The sequence below is a fragment of the Protomyctophum bolini genome (genome assembly GCF_963924005.1).
Source record: "Protomyctophum bolini genome assembly, chromosome: 18".
In the NCBI taxonomy this organism is placed as follows: domain Eukaryota; kingdom Metazoa; phylum Chordata; class Actinopteri; order Myctophiformes; family Myctophidae; genus Protomyctophum; species Protomyctophum bolini.
Genome location: NC_137879.1, coordinates 31,617,925 through 31,639,459, shown reverse-complemented (window position 1 = coordinate 31,639,459; position 21,535 = coordinate 31,617,925). Strand labels below are relative to the sequence as shown.

Genomic DNA, 21,535 nt, shown 5'->3' with positions numbered 1-21,535 from the left:
AGTACCCTTGGGGGTACCCCGCCCGGACCCCACTTTGGGAACCACTACATAAAATGCTATCTAAAGACATGCCACACAATGTCCTCACCGTATCATCTCCGTCCAGCGCACGGCTTCCTGCAGCTCCATCAGCCGCTCCTTGTACTGGTTCCTCTCCATCAGCACGCGGGCCATCTCCACCCTGGTGAAGCGCTTCCTCTGGGCGGTGGGCACGTCACTCTGGAGGCGGCACAAAGTGAGGATACGCGGTCAGTGTGACCCACTGACTGGGCTGGTTATTATAACCCATTCTGACCTGAGATCAGATTCTAAAGATGTCTTCTACACGCCGACAGTCTTCTGAAAAAGCTATGTTTCTGACCTGAGATCAGATTCTATAAAAAGCTGTTTCTATGTCAGTGGTTCAAAAACAGCAGACCTACAAGCTCGTAGCGCGCCACTCGGTGGCTATGAGCTTGTAGATCTGCTATTTTTCAATAGCTAAACTAAAGCATAACGTAATGCTAACACCAAAAGGGGTTCCCGCCTAAAATGGGTTAACCACTTCCGTCCTTATTCTGTGGCTTCTGGGAATGTCACAATACGTGAATATTTGGCAAAAATAGGCGACCTTTCGACAGAAATAGGCAATCTACAAGCTCACAAAAAAAAGCTTGTTGATGGGCTATTTTTGGTTGTGTGTGTGTGTGTGTGTGTGTGTGTCTTTTGGTTCAAGTATGAAAGCACACCATGAGTGCGTCATGGCGTATGTCTGCACTCTGCACATGATCACAAACTCACATCGTCTTCACCGTCGGTCTTGACTTTGTGTTTGGTCTCTTCCAGTTCTGCTCGCAGCCTGTTGTGGAAAAGCAACAGGGATTCAGAGTCGTACGCAGTGAGCATTCACGTGTAACTACTGTATGGTGACATTCAAACATTTTAGCCTGTGACTCAAAACAGAGATTGTACATTCTCCCTGCTCTACAAGCTCATCACAACACGTGGCTTTGCACCGCATTGTGAGCTTGTAGATCTGCTATTTTCACTACTTCTTAAACATTTGTTTTCTAATGTATGTTTGATTTCGTCATGAAATAAAAAAAGGAGAATATTTTTTATTTTTTTGTTAAAAGAAAGAAACCTTTTGGTGTTTTAAACATTGTTATAATTTAGCTATTGAAAAATAGTGAAAATATTTATTTCTGGAGGATTTAGAAGATTTTTTTTAAAATCAGAATCATAATCATTTTATTTGTCATTTTTCCTATGTACTTGCATACAAAATAACATGAAATATTGTTTCCCCTCAGTTATTGGCAGTGCAACATAAAACACAGAGCCTATTTAAAAACACAAGCTAATAACTAAAACCAAACATGGACAAACATTTAAAAAGAGCCCCAGTAGTATGATGACGTGCAATTCATAATGGACAAGTTAAAAGTCACCAACACCACGCACAACCTATAAATAAATAAATAAAGTGGCATGGTGCTATCCTTAAATTCTGAGGTCTGGCCAAAATGGGGTTTAAGACGCCTGACTCACTTCTTCAGCTCGTCCTCCATCTCTTTGGTCTTCTCCTCCAGTCTGGTCTTGGCCTGAGTGACGGCCTCCAGCTCCCCTCGGAGAACCTCCGCCTCGCAGGTCAGCTCGTCCACCCGCGCGATCAGGTCGTTCTTCACCACGTTCAGCGCGTTTCTGGACACAAGGAGGAAGATGCACAAAGAAGAAACCAATGAGAGAGAGAGAGAGAACCGTTCTGAACAGAAGGTGGCGGTATTGTTCCATAACTGTTATTGTACTGAATGAAACCAACCACCATAATGTTTCCAGTACTCTGATGTACACTATGGAATGAGCACTAGTTTTCAATGCCCATCTCTGGGAGAGATCAGGTGATGCTTCATTCATATATTATTGTCTTCCATCACAAATCATTGACAGGCAACAAGTAAGTCAGTTTAAAAAAAAGTTAAAGAAATATCTCATGTCACTTGCTTTTGATGATGGTCATTGAACACCGTTTAAAATCTTTCATACTGTAACGGTAGGCTACTCAAACTGAAATTGCATTCATGGTTGCGATGTTATATTTATTAATTAATGTATTAGTTGTATTTTATTCTTTTAACAGTTTTTCTCACAGTCTTGTAAAATGTATTTCATATGATGTAATTGTAATGTATTTTATGTGTGGACCCCAGGAAGAGTAGCTGCTACTAAGGTAGTAGCTAATGGGGATCCAAATAAACAAATTAACAAATATTAAAAGGTTGATGCTTTTCGCTGTAAAAATCAACCTCATTTTGAAAAATAATTACGGTACGTTGCTTTATTGCCATTCACCACATAATATTGTGTGGATGCACTCATTAATTAAACAAACAGTTTAAATAGATGCTAAATGATTGCACAAAATACTGTACATGCTCCCGGTGTGTAGCACTAATACGAGTATTAGTGCTGTGAGTGTTGGCAGCACTGCAGTTTATCCTTATAATTAGACTTGATAATCAAGCTTCACAAATTATAATTGGAACCCAATCATAATTGTTGACAACACATTTACGTGTGCATTTGTTGTTGTACATACTTGGTCTCGAGAAGCTGCGCATTCTCCTGGATGAGGTGTTCCACCTCGCGGCCCATGCCTAAAATGATATTAGAAATACACATCAAAATCTTATCATACTGTTGCATGTACAGAAAACAGAATAAACATATGAAAATCTTATACAGTTGCATGTACAGAAAACAGAATAGAATAAACACAGGGGTAAAGTGAAACTTGTGTCAGTCAGCAGTCATTTCTGTTCTTACCTAGTAAGCTGTAGTCTGATAGTCATGCATGAGAGACGATGCAAGTTAGAGAGGGTTTATAATAAGACAAATATTTATATAAACTAATAGTTTCACTGGCAAGTTGCAACGTCGCTAATTTCATACAACGCAACAACCTTTGCAGCACATCTGAAACCCTGCTAATCTACTTGAACACATCTGTAAGGTGTATCCATCGGTTAGAAATAAGAGAAACAACAGTCATCTCTATGTTGGTAAAACTGCATTGGATTCTGGTGGAAATAATTGTGTTTAACCACTTTCAACGTGGCTATTGAGAGTATTTCTGAACATATTGCCGCGCACCAAAGTACTAGAGTGGTCAAAAGCTTGACTGTTTATGTTTACTACTTTAGCCTACGACCTACGTCTTAACACGGAAACATGTAAAGAGGGAGGGATTCCTACCCAAGAGGTCGGCGCCTTCGTCCATGTCTGTTATGAGGTCATTCCCTTGCGAGGACAGCTCCTCAAACAGGGACTCTGTGTTCCGGTCAAACACCACGTTCTCCAGACCTCCTTTAGTTGGTGTGCTGGCGGAATGAAAGGAAGGAATGCAAAACAAAGAGATGCATTACAGGGGAATACTGTGGATCACACCAGGACTACATGACTTGGACTTTAGTTCTTCCTTAATTGAACCACTATACAGTACGCACCTTGAGTCATGTTACACCGTGAATAACGTTGCACCTTGAATAATGTCCTTGTGCATATACTGTATAATGCACAGTACACAGTGGCTGCTATGCTCACTCACGGATCAGATATATTATCTCAGGTATACTATGTGTACCTGAGAAAAGAGACCCTTTGGTTGTACAGCTGTACAGCCAGTAAATAAGATACGTGAAACCCAACAAGCTTCGAAAATTGTCTGAACGCTTTCTGTGCTAAAAGCGCTCACACTTTCTTCTTTCCTGCCTTGATGATCCCCCCCCCCCCCCCCCCCTCCATCCCCTCGCTTCCCTTTCTTGTATGTCTTGGGGGGGTGTCTTATTAGCCCTGCTCCCTGACCTGTGTGTGTGTCTATCATTATTATTATTATTATTATTATTAACATAATGTTGCATGTTTCCCGCCGCCATCCGTGTATGAATGTGTATGTGAACGGGTGAATGTAATGCACAATCATTGTAATGTGCCTTGGATAAAGGCGCTGTATAAATGCACCATTTACCATTTGTGTGTTTACGTTGCATTGAATATCTGTTATGACAATACTTGATCTAAAAGATGTATGTTGCAATGCAATGTTGTGCATTAAGCTCGACATTTTCTACAAAGTTTTACCTGAGTAAACATGCTGGTTTGACAACAACAGGTCAATGACTTCAGTCAGGCTTTATGAGAACAGCTGTAAACGGTGTCCTCTTTGTCATGTAGAGTAGATGCTCCAGAAAACTCAAAAAGAGCAGGGCTTGTCGACACTTTAATGGAGGTCATATTGAGTGCAAAAGCTAGAGGTCATAGAGACACTTCACACAAGTGTGTGAATGAATGAATTTTTGAATGTGTTTGTGTGTGTGTGCTCGGCCGCACGCGCGTGAGTCCCGGGCTGCATCCGAATTGCTAGGGTTGTTCCCTACTCCCTATCCAACATACGAGGATCCAGACTCTAGTGGACTCTATAGTGATGATTTCGGACAATACTCCCTGTATAGGGAGCACAGACTCTGACGTCAATATCGGTAGAGGGCGCTGTAGTTCCGCGGGTTCATGTACTTTTTATTTGCATGAAATCCCCATTTGTTTTTTTTCAGATCGCCTCATAAAGAACTGTTTGAAAAATAAACAAATCATCCCGGCCGTTTCACTCATTTGGATATGAAGAATCAACTGACTACAAGAAACCAATCAAAACGCTGCTGCTAACTTGATGGGGGGTAAGATTCGAGGAGAGGATAGATATTTGGTAAACATTTTACTGGCGGCAGCAAAGAAAGCTATCACAAGAAAATGGGGACAGATGGAACCTCCAACACAGGGACAATGGGAGGACTTGATTCAGGAGATTCATTTTATGGAGAAACTAACACACCGTCTGAGGCTACAAGAAGAAAAAATGGAGGACAAAATGGTATAAATGGACAATATTTAAGGGTATAGGGGAATGAGAGACAATTGTCAACATTTTGAAACGCAATGTCGATGCCTGTTGTATTTTTTTCTGTTTTTTATTTTTTGTACGTCTGTGGTGTTATATGTATTGTAAGTTTTTTTTTCTTTTCTGTCTTCAGCTGCTGCTGAATTTCCGCTAGGAACAGACTGTATCAAATAAGTGACTGCAGGCTGTCACCTCCCTGCAAGGACAGTTTGTAAAGTTATTTTTAAATTCATGAATGAATAAAGAAAAAATAGGTTAATGAAAATATGTTTGCAGGCATTTAGGCCTATATATCTATGATAAAAAGGTTATTTTAAAATAACAATGGGCCTATGATTATTATCAATAAATTAATATTAGGCTATATCCATTATCCAGCAATATGAAAACAGTGCACAACCTTGACAATATATGAAAGTATCAGCAGCATGATTGATTAACCACATGAACCCCCGCTAATCCTGGTGCGGGGGCATACGGCAAAAATAGCCGATCTATAAGCAACGCGCGACGTCCGTGTTGTGAGCTTATAATTTTACTTGGGTACTTTTGGTAAAGAATTACCAACAGTAGCCGATCTACAAGCTCTGCTCACAATATGGACGTTTGGTGTTAACAGAAACAGCAGTCCAATAAATGACTGCCTACGCAATGAAGTTTTAATGCATTTATCGCAATTCAATGAAATAATGTTAGATAGCATATTTTTTCATGGCAGGAATTAATGAATATTAATAAAACATATGTTTTATTATCCTCTCCTAACGCCATGCGCTGGGCCTGGGTGATACAATGAATCAGATTAGTAATACTATTGCAAATGAGTAGATTTATTATAAATAAAATAAAACAATTTCAAATAAATGCACAGATAATTTGTCTCGAGATCTGTAGCTTCGAGATCCGCCAGGGAAGAAAAGAGGGGAAAACGAAAGTTTAAAAAGTACATTTTTGTTGATTTCTTTCGCTGGTTCAACTTCTGCCTCTTCTGAGTTGGAGCGTAATGAGCGCATGCATGCAGAAGCAGCGCACGTGTGCAAACGCGTGCATGTGCGCTCAAGAGCGAGCTTGCGCAATGCATTATGGGGCAGATTTGCTTCGCTGTGTTTTTGTAGTGACCATCGGATGCTCCCTACAATTCCCGGTGCATTGTGGGATACATCAGTCCACTACGTTAGGGTGCAAAAATGCTCACTACATATTCGGACACTATAACAAAATGGCGGAACCCCAAAGTAGTGCACTACTGTATATGGGGCATAGGGAATGAATTCGGACGCAGCCCGGGTGTATGTGCACGTGTCTGTGTGTGTGTACACACTAAAAAGCAGTGAAACAATGATTAAGAAAAAGTGGTCAAACATCTACAACAACCCTTTTTGAGGGGCACTAGCCCCTCCTATGGACAGCTTTGTTTGTGTGTTTGTAGCATGGAAGCCAACGTGTGTTAGAAACTAGCTGATCACAGACACACAGACACAGGGATGGACGGAAAGATGGACAGGGGAAATGAGACAGATCCGTCTTGATCACTTGACCATTATGTGTACCGACTTTTATGTGTACCGTATGAAATAAATTAAATAAATTAAGGACTAATATAAAAGACAATGCAAATGTCAATGAATAGGTAAAAGGTCAACGATCAGTCCCTACCTGGTTCCTTGGCAGCTACTGAGGTCCATGTCCAGCTCAGGCGTTGACTCGATGATGGCCTGTACCTCCGACTTCTCCAGGTTGTCCGTTCCATCTGGCGAGACCGATGAAGAGACAACATACCGTCAGATTCTCAAAATTCTTTATACCCATTTAGGCCTGACGTCGAAATAAAATAAAAAAGTCTTCTGAAAGAATATTATGTGCCGCATTTTCACGATTTTTCAAAAAATAGCAGACCTACAAGCTCGTAGCTATGAGCTTGTAGGTCTGCAATTTTTTGCTTAGTTAACTTTTGAAATGACTGTTTAAGCCACCACACCCTCATCATCACAGGAGTGTTTTTTTTTTTATATAACTTTGTTTATTGTTTTTTTTCACAGAAGCATTATTTAAAAACTGAGTTTGACAAATAATAAATGGTGGCATTGACAGCTTCTCTTAAATAAACCCCACAATTATGACATAAAAGAGTAAACACACAGCAGTGTTGTTTTTGACAGCAAATTTTGATTTTAGTTTTAGTCAGTCTTTTGATAGTTTTCATTGAGTTTTAAGTCACATTTTAGCCACCTGGAATGTTTTAGTGTTAGTCTAGTTTCAGTCAACTAAATATCATAAGACTTTAGTCGACTAACTCTACAGTTGATTTAGTCAATCAACTAAAATGTATTTTGGTGGGCCTTGATGCCGTCGTAATGGCAGATTTTTAAAATAGCCGATCTACAAGCTCACAACGTGTCATGCTGCGACGTGTTGTGAGCTTGTAGATCAGCTATTTTCAGCATGATGCAACAGAGTGTAAAATTACTTCTTTGATCTCTTGTCCACTAGTCCATTCCTAACATTTTAGCCTAGTTTTTATTTGTTGAAAGAAATTACCAAGACATTTAGTCTTAGTTTTAGTCACCATAGCTTAGTTTTCATTTAGTTTCCGTCAGTGAAAAAAAGGTAGTCAACGAACATTTTTCTTCATAGTTTTAGTCGAGGAAATCAACTATTAGCAATTACTAGCAACGAGTGTCACCTGTGAGGGCTGTGGAGTCCTGGCCGCGGCCACCCTGCTGCCACTCCCGGCCATCTTGCACCCCCGAGATGTCCTTGCTGTTCTCTGGCTTCCCGTTGCTACGGTCCAGGTTCCTGTTCAGTCCGTCCCCCGCTTGCCGTTCCGTGTCCTCCTCCGACAACGAGGTGCTGCCACTGCGCGCGTTGTTGGACTTGGACCCTCCCCCCTGCTGTGAGGACATGGGGGTCCCACTCCGCGAGACGCTTCCCCGACTGGACCGGTTGCCTCCTCGGCTTGTGCCGGACATTTCATCCTTTAGGTTGGGTTGAGAAAAGACGACAGCAGCAAGAACGGTTAAAAGTTTAGCCAGCTACGAAGTTGGACGGTTATATCTGCGTCAATATCGTGCGAGATGTGCTCCAACCCCCGAAACAACAAGACACTGTGAGAGGTTCCCGAAAACACAACACTACATGCAACCAAACGGGTTCGAATCCAGCGTGGTACTGTACATCCGGTTTGGCCAAGTTACAACCGGGGAAGGAAAGCCTACGGACTGGGGTGGGCTGTCAGTGGGGGAGGGGTTGAATGGGACGGAGGCATAGGATGGAGGCGCTGCATCCTCCCGGTGGGGTCTCCTCACTGAGCCGGGAGAGTACAACAGCATGTGGCAACACAGAAATGTGAGGGAGGGGGACTTCAATGGCGTGACAATTGTGAGGAAAAAAAGGGGTCACAATAATTGGCTACTCTAAAATAAAAGAAGACCAAAAAGGAGAAAAAGGCCAGTATAAACCAGAGCCTCTAATGTAGAAATGTGTCTTCCTCAGAATCAGCTTTGACAGCAGAACCAAGTAGGTTAGCGCACACTGTGCCCAATGCAAGGATACAGTATGACTGTAGATTTTGACTTGGAGATATGAGCCAATAAACTAGTGCTGTGCCGGGGAGGTAGATGTAGATGGGCAATACCTTTAGACAGGATTACACAGAAATGGAAGCCAAACACAAGTGTGCAATACACGAGTAATACAGGAGGTGGCAGTGCAGCACTAGCGTGCGGTTGTCAGGGAGATGTACAGTAAACCACATCTGTTATTTTTGAGTGGTGCAACCACTCCAAGGAACAGCAATGTCCGTGTTCACCTAACTATGTGACGTTAATGAGCACCAGTATATGACTATGATTACCAGTAGGGGCGCTGTTGTGCCAGAAACAGAGAGAGGGATAGTGCTGCACTGTTGCCTGCTAATATGAGAGAGAGAGAGAGAGAGAGAGAGAGAGAGAGAGGGGAGGGGGGGGGGGGGGGGGAGGGAGGTGGGGAGTTGCACCACTCAGTTCAGTGATTTTTTTAACATACCAGAGACTGCACTGCAATGTCATGCGATCAACAACACAACTAGCATGGAACAAAAGGTTAGCACACACTGTGCCCAATGCAAGAATACAGTACGAATGACTGTAGATTAGGATCTGGATGCCAGGGTTATGGTTTCACTTCAACGTCTGCTACCTGCTGCTGGTCAGCCTGCCGACTGGCCAAAGTCTCCAGTGAACTTTGACCCTCCGCCTTTCCCGGAGAAGCTGATGCAGGCTCCGACTGATTAAAAGAGGTGTGACAATGACAATTAAGCCCCGACTTCACAGCGAAGGTCGGCGATTAGCATGGAGGCAGTATCTTTTTTTTCTCCAAAAAAAAAGTTGACTCGAGTCATATTATATTGCTAGTATTTATGTCACACTTGAAATGATCGAGGTAAATAATAATTCGGAACGTTAATGGGAGTTGTGTGTGTAACATTTACAATAAATATTAATAATAATAATTACAACTAATGATTAATGCCCAAATAGAAAGTCGAAGCAATACATATAAAACCATGGAACACCCGTATTGAGTAGCCAGCAGAATGTCTGTCGTCCTTCGACAGTGAAGGTGACCAATGTGTTGGAGAGTGGCCACTGAATGATGAACTAGCAACGGCCACACACACTCTACTCTAAGGTTTCATCAGCTAATGGCCGCGGCATGCTGTGCAGAGCCTTCGCACGTGGAACCGACCGAGACACACAATAGGATTACCGCGAAGGATTTGACCAAAGCCCCTAGTCGATGGGACGGCACGGCCAACTTTCCGTTTGTTTTGATCCGCTAATACCATGGGAGGGACTTCAAATTCTATAAATAGTGGCACAATGTATATCATTAAAAGGTCACGATGGGTCCCTCAGTTCAGTTCATAGGCCTGATATGACGTCGAGAAAAGAAAAAAAAAGCATTCTGAAAGAATATATATTCATTTTCACGATATTAAAAAAATAGCAGACCTACAAGCTAATGAGCTTGTAGTAGATCTGCTATTTTTCAATAGCTAAAGTATAACATAATGCTTAGTTAAAACAACCAAAAGGGGTTCCCGTCCAGAATGGGTTAACAGTGCACCGTTCTCCCCGAGACGGGTGCCGTGCGTTAAATTATTAAGCACATACAACAATAGTGTGTCTCTATTCTATTCTGGGGTGAACATTTGACAAAAAAAAAATCTATAATAAAAAAAAAAAAGGGGAAGCCCACAAAGCACTTCAAGGTGTTGTGAGCTTGTAGATTGGCTATTTTCAGAGAAGAGATTTTTTTGGGGAAAAAAAGGAGGTGACAAGTGTAGACCCCTGGGGGACCTCAGACAACTTGGAGTGGTTGAACCCTTCAACCGCCTCTCTCCCTCTCTATCTCTCCCTCCCTCTCTTACTCTCCTGATGGGAGTATTCCTCCTCATACCCTTTCTTCCTATGCTGGCATCAAGCCTCTGTTGTTGCTATAGTAGCGCTGACCAGCCAATAAGAGGCGACGTTTCCTACTCTGCTGGTTTGACAATGCCCCCCCCCCCCCCCCCATATACACACAGTCACACACACTCTAGCCCCAACATAACCACCAGAGAGTGAGAGGAGGCTGCAAAGTGTGACACAGGACACACACACACACACACACACACACACACACACACACACACACACACACACACACACACACACACACACACACACACACACACACACACACACACACACACACACACACACACACACACACACACACACACACACTTTGCACCTCCATTCGTTATAACAACGTGAAAGAAAATATTTAAAAATAAGGAAAAACTTTATATTTGTGGACAAGCAAAACATGTTGGACTTTTTGACGTGGTGTCATTAAAATTAATGAATGTTGATATGACACACTGACGATCTGGAAAATACAAACATGGCACTTCATTTAAAAAAGGTTGCAGACCCCTGATCTACTAGCTGACCATTTAATTGCACAAAATAATTTGATTTGGAAATGAACTATAACATCTGTGGGTTTGACACACTACACTGATGAAGATAGCATGTTAGCGTAACGATAACGAAGACATTGATGAAGAATTTTCGCTGCGGCGACTTGGTAAACTGGCGAGTTCTCCGGTATTCAACCCATGACATGCAGCTTAATTCTCTGTTCTCTCTCTATATATATTTGACCGTATTATTCTCTGCATTGAAATGTATCATTATTATTGTATTACTAATTACTCTTGAGTCTTCACTGTGCGGTCATGAATCATGAACTGTAAGTCACTGTGTGGTTCCATTTCATATTTAATTTTGAAATGTATTGGTGCAAAACCTTCAGATACGTTTATTTGTCATAGCGACAAGGAATGAACCTTCCAGAGTCATTTCATTTGCGTAGACTGGTCTGGTTATCCCATTTAGGCCCGACGTCGAAATAAAATTAAAAAAAATCTTCTAAATCATGACAATCTTCTGAAAAACCTCATGTTTCTATATCAGTAGTTCTCAATATTTCATGTCAAAAATTATATGTAAATATGCCGCCGACCCGCATCTGGAAATACGTAGTTCAGGGAGCAAAGATTTGAGTTAAAAATGTTCGCCCTGAAAGAATATATATTCAAAGATTTGCGCCACATTTTCACGATTTTCCAAAAATAGCAGACCTACAAGCTCGTAGTGCGGCACTCGGTGCCGCGTTATGAGCTTGTAGATCTGCTATTTTTCAATAGCTTATAAAGTGTAACATAATGCTTAAAACACCGAAAGGGGTTCCTGCGTAAAATCAAGGAAGCTCTGAGAAGGAAGGGAAGTGGTCACGTGACTGGGCTGCGCCATGACACTTTCATGGGAGCCAAACTCACATAGGAAGTGCAATGAATACATGGCAGTGAATGGAGCCGGCTGGACCAGCTCATAACAAACATTATTCATGAACAATTGAGACCTTTTGTAAAGTAATCACTTCTGGAAAATAACAGAAGACATATCACAGGTTGTTTTCTAATCACTTACTTTTCGATGTGCACAGAGTGCACAGTATATCATTTTATCTGAGGATCTAAACAGCAGCAGGTATTGTTTTTGGCTCCGAAGTATCGCGATATTTGGCTGTCAGACAGGAAACGGTGGGAAGTCTCACGATACTTGGTGCGTTCAGAAATGTACTTTGTACTTTATGGTATCTCTATTTTTATAGAAAAATACCATACCTCTACAACACAGCAGAAAATAATGTGTTACATGTCTTCTGTCATTTTCCAGAAGTGATTACTTTACAAAAGGTCTCAATTGTTCATAAATAATGTTTGTTCATGAGCTGGTCACTGAGCTCTCATTGACTCCAGTGGATTCTGCCAAACTTCCGGGTAGTTTGGCTCCCATGAAAGTGTCCATGAAAGTGTCATGGCGCAGCCCAGTCACGTGGCCACTTCACTTCCTTCTCAGAGCTTTCGTAAGCTTGCGTAAAATGGGTTATTTATGAGGTACAACTCCCTAATGACCCACGAATGGGAGACAGCTGATCCCGATTGCTCTCAGCACTCACACACACACACACACACACACACACACACACACACACACATTAGAATCCGTGTTCCCTCTAAGGATTGGTTGGTTGTAGGACTAGCCCAGGCTCTATACCCTGAAGAAGGCAGTTGTCTGCCGAAAGTAAACGTTGGTTTATTTATTCTCTGCGTCCTATAATGAATTCAGTGTGTAGGAGGGCCACTTTTTTTTGTCTTTCAAAGACTACCTTTTAGATTACCGGCACCGCTACAAGGATTGGTGGTGTGCGTAGCATCCTTTTTCCCCCAGCCTGTCACCATAACCCCTTAAGCACTACAGCATGTAACTTTGTCGCACGGAGAATAGCCAATCTGCAAGTTCACAATACATCGCGGTTCAACAACGCAATGAGCTCATGTACATCAGCTGTTTTGGAACATCTCTTGCCTAAGATGACCTGCCCAAAAATGTGACGCCAGGCACATTTAGACAGAGCCACACTGTTATCCTGGGTGACATTTGGGTTACTAGAGTTCAGACTCACTTTCCCATGTCTTCTGATCACCTGGTCACGTGATCACAGACTGACGAACGGCCCAATCGGCAGTCATTTATCATCAGTGGTTCCCAAATGTTTTAGGGTCGAGACCCAAAAGAGAAATGAGACGATAGCGATGATTTGATTGGCTGAGCAATGTACTGTATGTATCGAGGATAAAAGTCACACCCGTGTGAAGTGAGGGGTGCTAATCTATTAAAGTCTAACTCATTAGGTGATGTAATGGTGATGTAAAACCAAACGGTGTCAAAACAAACATTAAATTCTCTGTATTGTTTAATTTAATGTTTGAGTTAGGGACAAGATGACGTAAATTTTCCCTTCATTGTCAATGGCGTTTTTTAAAACAAACATTGAAATAAAATCAAATATTAACCCATTTTGGGCGGGAACCCCTTTTGGTGTGTTTTAAAGCATTATGTTATACTTTAGCTATTGAAAAATAGAAGATCTACAAGCTCGTAGCGCGGCACTTTATCGTGAAAATGTGCCTCAAATCTTTGAATATATTACAGAGTGAACATTTTAACTAAAATCTTTGAATATATATTATTACAGAGTGAACATTTTAACTAAAATCTTTGCTTCTGGGGACGTCCCTGGAACAACATAATTTCAGATGGGGGGCGGAGGCATATTACATATAATTTTTGGGGTCCTTGACATGAAATATTGAGAACCACTGATACAGAAACATAAGAAAACTGTCAGGATTAAAAATGGGTTAAACCTGTATATAGGAGGGGCTAGCACCCCTCAAAAAGAGGGGACAAGAAAAGTGAGGACGCCGACTGCGATTGGCCGGAATGTGATGATGTACGATGATGTATGATAAGAGGCGCCCCTCACTTCACACGAGTGCGATATTTAGAGATTATAATAATTAAAAAACTAAATGTAGGGAGCAAAAAAACCTAAAGGGACCCATAAAAACGTGTCCGTGACGCACAAATGTGTCCCGACCCACAGTACACCGTTTGGGAACCAGTGATTTACATTCACGATGGGACCTTAATGTGCACAGCATGGTTTCCAACGGCAACAATGTGAAGACACTCTGTCCTCACCCGCTGCTCTCCCCCCCCCCCCCCCCCCCCCCCCCCCCCGAATGGTACCACTTCCTCTCCTCTCTCGGATCTAAGCCACACGCGCACGCGTGCACGCACACACACACACACACACACAGAGACTGCTTAGCAATTCTGGCCACGCCAATCAATCCGTCTCCCTCGCTCTGTGTAGTGAATAGAATTGTACACTTTTCCTCTGCCCTCTCGCTCTGGCGCTGCTGAGCGTATGTTTTCCAGAGACACCGTTTGAAATGAAACCGGTGATGTCACCGACTCAGATCCCTGGGAAAATGCGCGTGTGTGTGTGTGTGTGTGAATACACTCTTCCTTTATCCAAACGGACGTTTCCAACTTTACAGGCAGATTTTACGGCTATCTAAAAAAAAAAGGAAAAAAAAGGGGGAATCTGACTTCAAGTCAGGTCTCTTAGTGCAGTGGTTACCAAACTTTTCAGCCCGGGACCCAAAACAGAAATTGGATAATTTGCCCGGGACCCAAACTAGTGACAATAGCAGATCTACAAGCTCACAACGTGTCGCATCGGCTATTTTCACTACTTCTTAAATATCTGTTCTTATTTATGGAATTTCTTTGATTCTTCCTTTCATTTCTTCATGACATTACTGAAAAAAATCATCTGATTTTGTTAATAATTCATGAAAGGTTTCGCTTTTTTCAGACATTTTTTTGAAATAATAATTAAAAGCCAAAATGTAGGAAACGAAAACTAAGGGGACCCATAACAATGTGTCCGCGAGCCACAAATGGGTCCCGACCCACTGAAACAGAGTCCTAGTGTGCATGTGTGCGTGTGTGTGTGTTACCTTGAGGCTTATGTTAGAGCGCGAGTGACTCAGGTCGTTGTATCTCCAGGGTTCTGTCGGTGACTCAACAGGTTCCCTCCGGAGGTCAGGGGTCATGCCATCACCTCCAGGAAGTGGGAACAGACCAATGGAGATGGGTCGATCCTTCCTGGAGGAAGAGAGACCGAAAGACAACAATGACTGACTGACTGCGCCGGAAGAGAATGTTAAGAGAATTGACCGGAGCCTCAAATTACAGGAGTGGCACAACTCACAACTAACAAAAAGAAATCTATGATTTATAGCAAGGGGGTTTCAACCCTTTTCATATCAAGGCCCGTTATTTATTTGGCATTTGAGCCACGGACCACCATCTGATGAGACTCAGCCTCTCAGACCCAAAACTAAGGAATATTTTGTCGTCATTTCTGTTCATTATAGTGCGGATGTGGCAGCCTCTTGCCTAATTCACACTCCATTGTATCACGTGTCGAAAGCTGCAAGCTCACATCGCGTCACGATGCGTTATCATGGGCTTGCGAATTGGAGTGCACAGCCCCCCCCCATTTTAACCTATTCTGGGCGGGAACCCCTTTTGGCGTTAGCATTATGTTATGCTTTAGCTATTGAAAAATAGGTCTGCTATTTTTGAAAAATCGAAGAACGACTGACTTTTTCAGAAAACGGTCAGGATCTAGAAGACATTTTTAGAATCTGATCTCAGGTCAGAATGGGTTAATTTGTCTATTTCTTCCACTGGCTGCAGTACTAGTGCCGTAGTAACAGCCAGTTACAAGTTGCGCAGGTGCAACGGGACAAATGGCTAGATGTAATTGAGTTGAGACCTCACGAAGACGTGTTCTGGCATGGTGTCATTTGGAGGGAGCTTTAGCACTCGTGTGGTGTCCAACCGGATGCCTCATAAGCTCCATTACCTCTACTCCGTCAGCTGTGCCAAAAACACACAACACGGAGCCGCAGGGCCATTGGTATCTGCTTCTACAAAGTAAACTCAGTTGATTTTTCAAAAATAGCAGACCTACAAGCTCATAGCGCGCCACCGAGTGACGCGCTATGAGCTTGTAGATCTGCTATTTTTCAATAGCTAAATTATAACATAATGCTAACACCAAAAGGGGTTCCCGCCCAAAATGGGTTAAGTAAAAGTATCAATACTGCAATATAGAGGGAAAAAAACTCAAAATGTGCTTGAGTAAAAGTACAAAAGTATTGGCATCATAATGTACTTAAAAGTAGCAACAGTAAAAGTACAGAATATCCGACTTCCGGTTATGGCGGACAGCTGAACAGTTGCAATTCCATCCCATTTCAAAAATCTTTTGAAAATAGCATTGTGAGCTTGTAGATCGGCTATTTTCAAATGGTCGAAATGTATATATGTATATATATACAAAGTAACTAGTAACTGAAGTTTACAAATAATTGTAGTGGAGTTTTTCCTCTGACTGAAATGTAGTGGAGTAGAAGTAAAAGTACTGAAAATATGACATTTTAGTTTACACCACTGGTATCTGCTTCTACAAAGTAAAATCCTCCTTTAACTTCCAGTGTTCCATTTGTACACTCTCAACTTAGTACAAATGGATAAATTAACACAGGAGAATACTGTATAGCGATTTATACTGTGATATCTATGTGATTATTTCTTTTTTTAAGGTCAGCTGAATGACTGGACTTCCGGGATGAATCAATCAACAGCACCTGTTGGCTTCATCCAGGTAGGACAGTCTCTCTTTCTCTCTCCCCGTCTCCCTTTCTCTCTCTCACACACACACACACACACGCACACACACACGCACGCACACACGACTTCTGAGAACAAAACAAAGCTAACTTTCTCTCTCCTAGGCTCCAAAAATTCAGACTGCAATATAAGCTAGTTCCACTGAAATATTTCTTGTCTTTTTTTCATCCTTGAAACCTATTTTTCCAATAAAATAAATACAAGATATACAATTTCATAGTATTTTGTTTTATTTAAATGGTATAGCTATTACAATATCGCGACATCGCAATGATATTCAATAGATCGAAAGGACGGGCCGAGCTATCACTCTTGTCTCGAGTCGCGCGCGCGCACCGCACACACAAGTGAAAGAAACCAAAACAGTGAACAGGTAAACCATGAGCCAATTTCAAACACAGCTTCATTGTCACAGTGAGCCAACAGAGTCAAGGGTACGGTACAGTGTGGATGAGAACAATGGCTGCCACCATGAAAGGAGGTCGCAGCAGGCACTATTGAAACCCTGGAGCCAGTAAACAATAGACACGCCACCATATTGAGAGAGGCAGAGGTCACATGCCGGCCAGTGATGATGAGGACCACGGCTGTCCTTTGTTCTAAACTGGAGGGTGGCAGGGTTAAAAAAAAAAAAGTTAAAAAAAAGAGGGGCGCTCTAATCATCGTACATAATCATCACGATTGGTGGTCCCTTATTGGCCAAGGGTTCCTACGACATACATTATGCCGATTTGCTCATACACATTATATGACGTAAATTCTCCATTTATTTGTTCAGACAACACAAACATTAAAGCTGTATATAGGAGGGGCTAGCGCCCCTCAAAATAAATAAATCACACATTAATTGAGGTTCCCCATACATTAGGCCTACTTCTAACAAACTAAATGTACAAACATATACTACATCTAAATAATAATTCAGAGGGGAGTCCTCAGGGGAAACGGTTACTTATGGAAGGAGAGATGCTTCACAGACAACAAAGGCAGTAGTCTAATGAAGTCAGGTTGCCGAACATTTTAGCTCAAGACCCAAACTAGTGAAATCAGCAGATCTACAAGCTCACAACGCGCCGCTTCGCGCCGCATTGTGTGCTTGTAGATCGGCTATTTTCACTATTTCTTAAACATTTGTTTTCCAATTTATAGAATTTAACATTTTGCTTTGATTTCTTCATGAAATTACTGAAAAATAATTTAATTTGTTTTGGTATTCATGAAAGTTTTATTTTTTTTTAGGAATGTGTCCACGACCCACAGTGACCCCAGTGCTTGGGAACCAGTGGTCTAGTGAGGAGTGAGGAAGAGTTTAATTTTATTACCACTGATCTCATGCATCTTTGGGGTGTTTTTGGGGTATTTTTCGGCCTTTATTGATAAGATACAGTAGAAATGGGGAGAGAGAAAGAGAGAGCTGGGGAGTCGGGATCGGGATCGGGAGTCAAAGCCGCGACACGACACGCTGTCAGGCAGCATTAGCAGCCTAGGTGCTCAGACGGCTACGCCAGCCGTCTGGGTGCGGTACAAACTATTCGGAGAATAACAGAACCGCAGAACCAATGCAAAGACGTCAGGGCGGTCCTTGATATTGGGATGGTAACAGGACGGTTTTTTAAGGCGTGGGCTTACGAGCGCTGCTGGTTTTCTCTGCGGCCGAAGCCCATTCAACGAATTTAGGTGTGCACGGAGATCTCCGATTGCCTGTGGCTAAGCGAGACTACCGCTGAGGCCATGTTTAACAATAACAGCTCATTGTATCTGAGAACTTTCTAAAAGCAGAGATATATGTAAAGGCAAGAGTAAATCGAGAGTACATATCGACATATTGTAATATTTATCGGGTGTACATCACAATATAAATGTGTTGAATGTCATGCATGTGCAGCTCTAGGGGGTGCATACTTAGTTTAGACTAGTCATTGGTTAGACATGGGTTAAGGTTAGGTTTAGGTGTGCTGCCCTGTGGGAGGTTAGTTTAGGGGGTGCATACGGTACTTAGTTTAGACTAGTCATTGGTTAGACAAGGGTTAAGGTTAGGTTTAGGTGTGCTGCCCCATGGGAGGTTAGGTTTAGGGGTTGAGGGTTTGAGATAGGTTGTAGTTGTAGGACTAATGACTGGTCTAACCAATGACTAGTGTCACTAGTCCAAACCAAAAACTGTCTAAACTAAGTACTGCACCCCAGCTCTAGTGCATGACAGTTACCTCGAGTTGCCTCTCTTAACATCGTCTCTCTCTCTCCACTGACCCACATATCAGCCTGCAGACTCACACGGTGTCTGACTACAGCACACCCAGTCTCTGAATGGTCAGAACAGTGACTGCATGGCACAATGGACATGAATGCAGACATGTGACGAACAGAACGATGAAATCGAATGCATTGTGTGTGTGTGTGTGTGTGTGTGTGTGTGTGTGACGGAGATGATGCAACTGGTTTAAGCACTTTCAAACGTGGCTTAAAACCTCAAATGTCATGACACGAGAGAAATGTCAGAAACGGCTGTTGTATACCTGCTGGGTCTTGGCAGCGCAGGCAGGGAGGGCAGGGCAGGTAAGCCTCCGGTGGAGACAGAGTAGTGAACTAGCAGCAGCACGGAGAGAGAGACCAGCACCGCGGAGTTGATGACCACCGCTCCCCCCACAAAGCCGAAAACAAACAGGAGCATACACCCGGGGCTCATGGCCCCCACCCCGGATCACGGCCCAGCACCCCGCCAGGGACCAGGGGCAGGGGGGGGGGGGAGGGGGTGGGGCAGGGGAAAGAAGAATAGGCCGCTCAAAACAAAAAAAAACTTCCTGGTCATGGGCGGAGAGAGACAGATATCACCTCGGGCAGACGCGTGCTGCCGTCCGCGGGGAGTCCCGACCGCAGAGCCCTGTATATCCGTCAGGGATAGTCCAAAGTATACGCAACGCAACGCAGCCGAGCAGCAGCAGCAGCAGCAGCAGTGCACCGGCCAGGCAGCAGCACTAACTGTGCAAAAAAAAAAAGCTCAGGCGGAAAGAGAGAGAGACAGCGAGTGGCACAGGGGCAGGAGGCGGCACAAAAGTCACCTCACACCACCACCACGCAGCAACCACAATAACGGTAATCCCCACTCCAACCCCACCCCCTCCCCTCCCCATCGACCCCTCGATAGGGACGGCAGAGGCACAGTTTACTGTAACCAACGGAAGGGGGGGGGGGGGGGGGCAGCTTGTACAGTAGCACAAACACAGGCTAGAGTACACACCTCACTCTGACATCAGAGGAGCGAGAGAGAGAGAGAGAGAGAGAGAGAGAGAGAGAGAGAGAGAGAGATATTGGAGAAGAGCTACCGGCTAGTATGCACTGTCACTGGCTGCCCTCTCCTCTCCTAGAATCTTTCTTTCAGCGGGTGATCCTTTTCATATTTCCGTCTTCCTCGGCTGAGCTGCGATCTCACACCGCCACCGACTAGTCTAGAATCCTCTCTGTCGCCAACAACACCCCCCACAAAACTCTCCTAACACTCACGCACCCACCCACCCACCCACCCTCCCTCCCTCCTCTCTCTCGGATGCTGAGGCAGCTTGTTCCATATGCCTCCTCTCAGCCTGTAGCTTATTGGCTGTGAATGAGTAGGGGACAAGAACGGTGAGAACTGGCAGCGCGTCGTCGTTAAACCGAAGGAATAGTTTAATTGTGCTCTCCTCTTTGTACTGTAGTAACACGCTGTACATGTTGGAGTCCAAGAGACAGAGAGAGAGAGAAAGAGAGAGAGAGAGAGAGAGAGAGAGCTGGCTCAATGGTGCAAAGTTATAATGGACTTGTTTTTTCTTTACGCATAGCAAGCAGAAGACCAAGCAAGGCTGGCTGGGGTACATGTATTGTACTCCACCATTAATATCCGTCTGTGTCAATACAGATCATATTCAGCCTTGACTGTCTGTTCAACTTCCCGATATGGGCAACACACTATAGGCAATTAGGCATCCTATAAATGTTTTGCTGCCTTGGGTGGGGATGGTATTCTGCTGAGCCTCTCTGTCCTAACCTGCCATGTCTATGTCTCCTCAGGACAGGCGTGTGTCTGTGGGTGAATACATGAACTTTAACACACTTAGAATAACATGGCACAGACCGTAACTTCCTCTATGGTATTCTATACAGCACAGAGTAGGGGGAGGACCACCCCACTGTACCTCGTCTGACCCCCAGCATATGCTAAGTTTAGACAGTCAGCAAGACTCAGCATGCATTGGGATGACGAGGATACTTGATTGTACTTTAGTGTCTCCTTAGATAGTAGTCGAATATGGATTTATGTATATAATAAGAACTTATTGGTTATACATTTATATGTAAGGCACATACAGTTGAGTATAGTTTTGAGTTCATAAAAGGCACATAATGAATACATTTGGGATACAATGCAAAAGGTTATATACAGTATAGTATTGACCGAGTATATATTTGTTGCGTAAAATGGAAGATAAAACACTCGGTCTCCACAGCACAGTATATCCATCTGAAAGTGATTGAAGATTTTACACTTTCCCCAAATGCATGCTTTTTATATAAGCATTTTCTCCATGGGTTATGGGATCTAGAGCTGCAGTTGCAGTCTCAAGTCTGCACAGTGTTTGGGTGCAGTGCACACATATTATACCCAGGAGTGGAATAGTTTATCATTATCTGCATTTTGACTGCTTATAGGAGCACCCTGCATCTGACGCAGCAGCCACTCTGAAAGGTTAAGAGGTTTGTCGTCTGGCTCATTGTCCTGCCTGCAGCATTATTGGGTTGGTTGAAATGTGAACAAGTAAACACTAAATATCCAACCAACGCTCCGGGAGAATTTGTGGAAAATTCCCAGGCTCCAGTACAGAAGCATTTATTCGTCACTAAGCAGAACAAAGGCTGTTTT

The 21,535-nt window shown here is 43.1% G+C and overlaps 1 protein-coding gene across 2 annotated transcripts in view; it reads right to left on the bottom strand.

The window, feature by feature from the left end:
- spag9b (sperm associated antigen 9b) overlaps positions 1 to 21,535 on the bottom strand; it is a 68,233-nt gene that overhangs the window by 22,038 nt on the left and 24,660 nt on the right. The window contains exons 5-13 of one of the 2 annotated variants that reach the window (XM_080789728.1): positions 14,901 to 15,048; positions 9,110 to 9,196; positions 7,617 to 7,908; positions 6,590 to 6,683; positions 3,235 to 3,359; positions 2,579 to 2,636; positions 1,531 to 1,683; positions 781 to 838; positions 89 to 219 (exon numbers count right to left, since the gene is read on the bottom strand). In XM_080789728.1, coding sequence (XP_080645854.1) covers positions 89 to 219; positions 781 to 838; positions 1,531 to 1,683; positions 2,579 to 2,636; positions 3,235 to 3,359; positions 6,590 to 6,683; positions 7,617 to 7,908; positions 9,110 to 9,196; positions 14,901 to 15,048 — 1,146 coding nt within the window. The remainder of the gene's footprint in view (positions 1 to 88; positions 220 to 780; positions 839 to 1,530; positions 1,684 to 2,578; positions 2,637 to 3,234; positions 3,360 to 6,589; positions 6,684 to 7,616; positions 7,909 to 9,109; positions 9,197 to 14,900; positions 15,049 to 21,535) is intronic. The other variant, XM_080789729.1, reaches the window with a different exon arrangement.